Source organism: Sinocyclocheilus anshuiensis, unplaced genomic scaffold (genome assembly GCF_001515605.1).
Source record: "Sinocyclocheilus anshuiensis isolate Anshui unplaced genomic scaffold, SAMN03320099.WGS_v1.1 scaffold1003, whole genome shotgun sequence".
In the NCBI taxonomy this organism is placed as follows: Eukaryota; Metazoa; Chordata; class Actinopteri; order Cypriniformes; family Cyprinidae; genus Sinocyclocheilus; species Sinocyclocheilus anshuiensis.
This window is the reverse complement of record NW_015542495.1, coordinates 1,831,242-1,839,600: the sequence shown is the minus strand read 5'-3', so window position 1 is coordinate 1,839,600 and position 8,359 is coordinate 1,831,242. Positions and strand designations below refer to the sequence as shown.

At 38.4% G+C, this 8,359-nt stretch overlaps 1 protein-coding gene and 1 long non-coding RNA gene across 2 annotated transcripts in view; one reads left to right on the top strand and one right to left on the bottom strand.

The window, feature by feature from the left end:
- LOC107694191 (lipoma HMGIC fusion partner-like 3 protein) overlaps positions 1-2,147 on the bottom strand; it is a 47,982-nt gene extending 45,835 nt beyond the window's left edge. Inside the window, exon 1 of the mRNA XM_016493830.1 lies at positions 7-2,147. Coding sequence (XP_016349316.1) covers positions 7-439 — 433 coding nt within the window. The 5' untranslated portion in view covers positions 440-2,147. The remainder of the gene's footprint in view (positions 1-6) is intronic.
- A 3,010-nt stretch (positions 2,148-5,157) lies between these two features.
- Positions 5,158-6,842, top strand: LOC107694158 (uncharacterized). Its single transcript, XR_001634825.1, has 3 exons — positions 5,158-5,239; positions 5,331-5,383; positions 6,566-6,842. It is a non-coding gene; the product is annotated as an uncharacterized LOC107694158 (long non-coding RNA).
- Positions 6,843-8,359: the final 1,517 nt, after the last annotated feature.

Genomic DNA, 8,359 nt, shown 5'->3' with positions numbered 1-8,359 from the left:
ACTCACCTGCTGCCAGCTGCATCCATCCGCAGATCTTATACACAGTGGCTGTACTGCAGAAGAAGAAGAAGGCGAAGCAGCCGATGCAGGAGAGGACCAGCACCATGGACATCCCAATGAAGAAGGATGCAGCTTTGAAGGCGCTAGATGGGATGGAGCTAAACTCTGTGAAGCTCCCCTGGCACGTCAGGTCCCGGGACACTCCGCTCCCGCTCCCTATGCAGTAGTGAAAGAGGCCAAAGTAGCCAGCCTGTGGCGTGTCCATGCCATCCCCGATCCAGTAGGGCTGAACAAAACATACCACGTTGACGATGGCGAAGAGGATGGTGAAGATGGCCCACAGGACCCCGATGGCACGAGAGTTCCTGACATAGTTGGTCTGGTAGATCTTGGCTGCTTCCGTGGCTGGGAGCATCGCTGCAGGTGTCCCAGGGATCATAGATGGATTCAGTACTTTATGGATTCAAATAGGACTCAGGTTCCCTATGGATGATTAGGTTCAACCTCTATTTAGTCTGGATTCAGTTCTTAGGCCTAAATCCTATCTGGACTGAATCTAGATTAAGGTTCCACCCCGATTCAGTTTGGACTCAGATCCACAGTGGATTTGAACTGCACTCAGTTCTATCTGGATTGAGCTCCTATCTGAATTGAGTCTGAATTCTGGTCCGATCTGGATTGAATCTAGCTTAAGGTTCTATGTGGATTCAGTTTGGACTCAGATCCACAGTGGATTCAAACTGCACTCAGTTCTATCTGGATTGAGCTCCTATCTGAATTGAGTCTGAATTCTGGTGCGATCTGGATTGAGCTCCTATCGGAATTGAGTCTGAATTCTGGTCCAATCTGGAATTAATCTAGATTTAGGTTCTACCTGGATTCAGTTTGGACTCAGATCCACGGTGGATTCAAACTGCACTCAGTCCTAACTGGATTAAGCTCCTATCTGAATTGAGTCTGAATTCTGGTGCGATCTGGATTGAATCTAGATTCAATGTCTAGTCTGGATTCAGTCCAGATTTAGGTCCTTTCTGGATTCAGATCCTATTTGGATTGATACTGGATTCTGGTTAGATCTGGATGAAGTCTAGATCTAGGTTAAATCTGGATTCAATTTGGATTTAGATACACTGTGAGTTCACACTGCACTCAGGTCCTTTAAGGATTCAGTCTGGATTCAGATCCTATCTAGATTGAGACTGGATCCAGGTCCTGTCTGGAATCAGATCGTGTCGGGGTTGAAACTTTTATGAATTCAGTCCAGACTCAGTCCACTCTGCATTTAGTTTATACTTTGGTCCTCTGTGGTTTCAATCCGAACTTGGTCCTCTTTGGATGTTGCCTGGGGTGCCACCTAAAAACTCAAGTACAGACAGAACAGCTCACAGATGTTGCGACAGACTAAGCAGTTTTAGCGCCAGATGTCACAGTGATTCGTCCAATGATGTTCTCTTCCAGCTCTCTTCTCATTCAGCCTCTATGCATCCGCATCATTCAGCCAAGCAATCTCATTAAGGTGAATAATCACTCTTGGGACAGCAAAAATAATGACTAAACTCATATGAAGACACAGCTCATATGAAGAAGACGCATTCCGGTGCATCAGAGATAATATTCCCAACGGAAATGTCAGTATGAATACTTAATGATGACCCGAATAAATTAATAATACTTGGATGGTTTGCGAATACTCAAACCTTATGAGACTGAAGACATTTATCTATTGAAATATATATTTATATAAACAATAATCTACCTTATACAGTCCAAAGGGTTGTTTCCATGAGGCTACAACAAGGACTATCCGTGATAAATCTTGCTGTGCTATTGCGTTTAACAGAAATAACAGATGTTCAGATGACGACACTTGCACTGCATCATATTTTGCGTGTCCATTCTTCTCAGATGTAACGCAAATATCGCTCTCCTCTCGGTTACTGGCTTAACGGCGTACCGCTGCTCCATCCGATTTAATCCCGTGCGCACATCTCAGAGCAATAAAACACATTACACCTGACCACAGTGATGTCGTCTGAGTAAATAAACGCTGCGATGAGAGTCATGCCGCGCGTGTGGATCTCAATGAGACGCGCTCGATCGAACAGCGCAGATTTCTGTCACACCCGAATAACGTTATTCAGTCTGCGTCTGTCACTCCTCTCCTCATAGCAGACGGAGAGACGCTTGCATGCCTGGAGAATACATATATTCCCTAAAATTTTATCCAGATTTACCTGTGTCTCTGTTGGCTTTCAGGCTGACGATACTATAGATTCTCGCTTTTAAACGTTTAAAAATTTAATTCAAGAGCGTTAGGATTTAAAACATTAAGAACTACAAATCCCAGACCCTTGTCCGGAAATGACGCGGGCTCGTCGTGACGTCCTCCGTGAACCGCGCGGGGAAAGTGATGTGAAGTTTATCCTGCAGGGAAGGTTCACTGTACCTCAAAAACTGAAAATAAAACTCTTCGTTTCTCATGAAAAACATCTGCTCAAGTAACGTATAACGTATTTCTGGTGCTTGTTTTGATTAGTGACCGCATAACGAAGCGGTTTGTTGGTTTGAACGCGTGTAAATATTATTCACAGTGTGTTCTTGCAGTTTTGGTTATTAATTGGTTATGTATATGCATCGGATGAATGTCTGTGCGTCGGGTTTCTGTGTTGTTTAGCGTGTAAGATTAAGTTTAAAGACCGGTTCGTTCAGCGCCGTTACGTTAACGTACTTTTTCTCAGTGCAAGCACGTTTCGCTTTTGAACCGTTTCTTATCATCTGAAACTCTAGTCTGATATGCAACATACGGTTCTTTTTTTTAACATGACACTAATACATATGTTTTATTATGATCAGAGCATGTCTGTGACACTGCAGTGTCCCGGTTATCCTGAGGACACACTGCGCTCTCTGGCTGACTGACTGCCATGCAGAGAGACACAGCTGAAGTCACTGCTGTCACTCATGAGACAGGTGTTAAATACCTACATTTTTATTTATTTATTTTATTAAAGATGGTTATATTGCTTATATGCTTGTTATTCAATTAAAAAGTTAAACATAGGTGATTCTTCAATTAGGAGCTACTAAAAACAAGCGTCTTTCAACTGTGTGTGATATTGTTATTGTTAAATATCAAGCCAAGTTACACACACACACAACATGTCTGCAGTTAATGTGAGCTGTGGTTTCGCTGTCTGTTAACAGCCAGATCAATACAGTTATCCTTCAATCTTCAGCTATGGCCACAGAGCAACAGGAAAGAGTCATGTGGTGCTCTCCATCATGAAAGACTTGGAGGTAAGAACAGAGATTGTCTTATGCTTTGTCCAAATACCCACACTTGCAGTCTTTGCACTTGACCACTTGACTACTTATATGACATATTTCCTGTATTTGGCCCAAGTGTGTGTTGAACTTTTCATTACTTGATGGGACACACTTATAGCGTTGTAAAAATGCAAGCGTTTACATAGCTTTATTTTGTTTTAAATACTTTGCATTTTAAAATCAGCTTCTAAATGTCTGTTCATTAGTCCCTATAACAGATGACACAAATACATTTTTGGTGCTTCTGATTAAGTGATAAAAAGCAGTTGCAAATGTTGAACAAAATAAATACCACCACTACTCATCTTTGCATCAATAAAACGTGCAACACTTTGTTTTTCTACTAAATTATAAAATATCTAATTAGCCTGTTATATTAATATTTAACTTATATTGGAAAGGTTTCCGTGACCTTTTGCGAGATCTCGGCGAAAAGTCTCATGATTTATTTCCAGAACATGATGCATAATGGGATACACTAAGCCTCGAATAGCGCTCCGGAGCAATAGTGTGGATTTAGTGTGTTTTAAGGGCACTGCACTTTGGCGTTTTGAAGACTTGGGACAGTCTTATGCACTTACTTCCTGCCACGCGTTTGCACTCTCAAGTGGCCAAGACCGCAAGTGTGGGTATTTGGGCAAGGGGTTTCTATAGGGAGATAAGAGGGTCTGTATTACTTACTATTGGAGAAAGCGTAACGGTCAACTTGGATTACGTGTGCCTTAATAACCAATCACATTACAGCCAAGTTGTGCGGCACTCAATCGCCGTTTACGGATTGTGGTTTACTTACTATTGGAGAAAGCGTAACGGTCAACTTGGATTACGTGTGCTTTAATAACCAATCACATTACAGCCAAGTTGTGCGGCACTCAATCGCCGTTTACGGATTGTGGTTTCTAAAACCTGTAAAAGTGTTTATTTATGGCATGCACTACACAACTTTTGCCCCAATTTACAGTTTGAAGTGTCAACAGTAGTTGGTGAAAATCAGAACCAGTCTGCAGATTTTGTGCAGTTTGTCACTGAAAATTTCATAGTGAATGATGGACACAGACTCCAGACTATTAATCTATCCAGTCTGAGGATATCAAACATGTATTATTAAACATACATTATTTTCGCTTGATGTCGTGATTTCTAGAAAGGAGGCACATGTTTCTGCATGCGTTTGTTGTGTTTGAAACAACTGGTAGTGTGTGGATCTTTAGTCTTGTAGTTTATGAAGACTAGTTTTTCTCTGTAACCATTTACAAAGTAGGCAAGTGTATGATACCTTGAGTTTTAAAAGACTTGTAGTGTATTCCAGCCTTTAAAAGTGATTGCAGTAGTGATTGAAAATCTTGTTTTAATACCAGCGTGAATTCAGATTTCTTCAGAAGAATTATTGCTGTAGTAAGTGTATTGAAAGTTGCTTTGAGTAAAAGTGTTTATACTAAATGTAAAATAAGTAAGACATTGACTGTAGCCGGCGGATTCGCAATACTACAGCGAGGATAAAAGTTACGCCTTCTTTCTTTGCGTGAACATTTGGGCGGCGTTATGCAAATCTTCCCACATCGTGACGTAGACATGTGGGGGCGTGTTAGAATGAGCAGTTTTAGGTAGGCGTGGCTGACTCTGAACTTTTATAAAGAATATCTCTTTGGATTTGAGACTTTAGTCTTTGCAACTTTACAGATCTTCTTTATGCACCAAGAGCTTGTAACACTCCAAAGAGAAAGGAAAAATTGAAATCGCATCATATGACCCCTCTAAATCTAATAAACTCCTTTTTTTTGTGTCAGTACGGTGTTTGAAATCTTTTCTTGCTTCCTTCAGCCAAAGAGAGTGATATTCACAAGTTATGGAAAAACACTGAGCCCCATCTGCAGAGAGCCATGCAGACGGTTTACCTCCGAGAGGTGTCCAGGTCTGTTAGTGTGCTGTGTGATTTCTGAGTGCTTGAGCTGTGTGTCACATCAGTCTCTGAGTGTTTGTGTGTTCTGGTTTATTTCAATCAGCATGCAATGGGAGCAGCAGCAGATGGACAAGAAGGCGGCCACGACCCTCAGAGGTACACAGACAGACACACGCACTCTTTGTGTTCAGACAGGCCTTAGTCTCAGGGCCTCAGTCATGCCCTCATGGACCATCTGCTGGCAGTGGATAGGGCTGCTAAAAACTGGTTCCAGTGCTTTTCTAGGATAGACTGCCAAGATTTCTACATATATCGACCCTCTGACCACACATAAGCTGATGGGCTGCCCTGATGAGTCATATTTCACAATAATTTGATAGTGGTGTGTTTGTTAAGGCCAGTATCATCTGCATTGTTGTTGTTGTTGTTGTTATTATTATACTAATGGTTAGGGATTTGAACAACCCTTATAAAAAATAAGTGTGTTTGATTCGATCTTAATTGCATATTGAAAGTATAATAAAAAGGTGTATTTGCTGATAATGTAATATTAATTAAATGTAAGGTCACGTAAGTGTACTTAAAGAGTACACTTTTATGGCTGTTTCGTACACTTAATTACACTTAAAATGCACTTTGTAATACTGTAGTTATAAAAAGGATATCACCAAACACTAAAAGTACTTGATTATAATAACTCATGTTATTCTATATTAATATATTTTAGATGTACTAAATTGCAATTTCATCATTACAAATGTGTAATTACACATATTTAAGTAAATTAATTACAGGTTTCAATAGAAATGACATTAAAGTATATTTTAGTTTAGCATAAATGCTTGTCAGTTCTGCAGTACATTTACCCATATTTCAAAGACAGTAGAATTATGAATTTATATATAAAGATGTACTCAAGTCCTACTTAAGTGGGTCAAAAAGCACTCTAAAATTACATTTGAAATGAATTTAAACTGTTATGCATTTTAATTGAATTTTAAATAACATGCAAATGAGCGTCACACTGAATATATATTCATAGTATATAGCCTACACAAATTATATTATTTCCATAATAAGTAATCATAAGTTAATTGATAGGCCATAATACTTAAAGCATTATCTAAAATTAAAAATGAACCTGTAATGTTGTTACTACAGTATTTTTTACAAGTAGATATAAATCTACTTAAACATTTAATAAATCTTAATTTAAAAAAAAGTTAATAGCAAACTGAATCAGTTTGTAGACGGTCATTTTTTATTTTATCTGTATCTTTGGAAATCCATTTCCTTTGCTAATATCATCCAGTGAGAAGTCTTTTCCTCCTCCTGTAGGTTTATCAGCACATGCTCACATAGAGCTGCCGTATTATTCCAAGTTTCTTCTGATTGCTGCTTACCTGGCTTCCTTTAACTCTGCTCGCACAGATCGCCGCTTCTTCCTCAAGGTGTATCGGAGCATTCTGATCTTTTCTTTATTATCTACATACTATCACGAGATCTTACTGAATCATGACTGCACCTTCGTGAATTATGTGATCACTAAAAAAAAGGCTTGTCTTTGCTTCGGAGTCACGGGAAAACAAGAGAGACTAATTTCTTGAAGAAACATGAGAAGGTGAGAAGTTGCTACTGTTGCTTATTGTTCATCACTGTTCTTCCTGCAGGTTTAGTAACGTCATCTATATATATTTTTTCCCTCTGTTTTGTCTTTTTGCTGCAGAGTAGTAACCATCTGTTGGGACCGAAGCCTTTCCTCTTGACAGACTGTTGGCCATAGTCTACAGTGTGGTTGTTAGCAGAGTTGCACCTACAGCCAGTATCTTCTCACAGGTCATTTAATTGATCAAATGATGAGGTTTGGCAAATAATAACAAACGATGCCATTAATTTTAATTAGCTTATATAAGGCAATAAAACATGATTTATGTACAATGTGGCAGCACAAGCAAATCTTGGAATTTTGGACACTGGGTGGCAGTGTTTCATTTTTTTTATTTATTTATTTTTTTTTGTCAAAAGGTAATAAGTTTTCCTTGATAAATTAACAGTATATGAAGAGTTCCTTTGCAAAAACCGATAACTCATATGTACTGTTTTATGTCTGATCTATTATGGCTTAGAACTTTTATTTAAAGATTATGTGATGAGGAAATTATTAAAATACATCTGGAACCAAGTTTGATGAAAGAGAAGTGACCTTTGAGATCCGTCTGCCAAGCAGCATCCACATCTGGAACTATCGGTTTTATATTCAATAAGTTGCAAAATGTTTTATATTAAGTATGTGTTCCCACATTAGTCTGTAATGAATCCTAAAGCAGCTGAATGTCATTGTTCTCATATTTAGGTGATGGAGGTGTTGAGGATCACGATCGGGGTGATGAGGGTGCCCTCTGGAGGATTACTGCCAATTCCAAGGTCTGCGTCTGAGAGACAGACACCAGCCACTTGTCGCAGACATAATCCTCAGGTCAACACGCTTTCCTCCAAACGTCACCTCTCTTTTGTGACACAGATTCCAGCTGTCTAGGGCAGTGTCAGGGAGAAGGTCATGGGCAATGCTGAGGTGTGTTAATGTAGAGATATATGGATATTCTAGATTGCATAGTTGTATTGATGAATAATTGATCAGACATGCTTTTACTGGTATTAGTAATGGGTAAAAGTATGGAAAGCTTAACATTAGTAAAGATTTATCTTTATTTCCAAGATTAAAAAAAATAAAAAAAACTTTGATATTTCTGTAATGCAGGCCTCAATAATATGGGGGAAAATTTGTGTCACTTAAATGTGTAATCATGGATAAAAAAAATTTTCAAAATGTAAAAAAAAAAAAACTAATGGAAAATTAAAATGATCATTATGAAAATATTACACTTTAACAATTTATGATACACAGTAAAGATCACAATGTCAGATGTAACAAAACAACCACTGTTATACAATTTGCTGTAATCAAAATATAAAGCACATATAAAAAGCGTTGTGAAAACTGACATCCAAAAATAGTAACAGTAGTAAACTTTATCAAATAGCTTTATGCAACAACAGCATAAAATACTAATGGATTAAAAGCTATATATAATATATATATATATATATATATATATATATATATATATATAC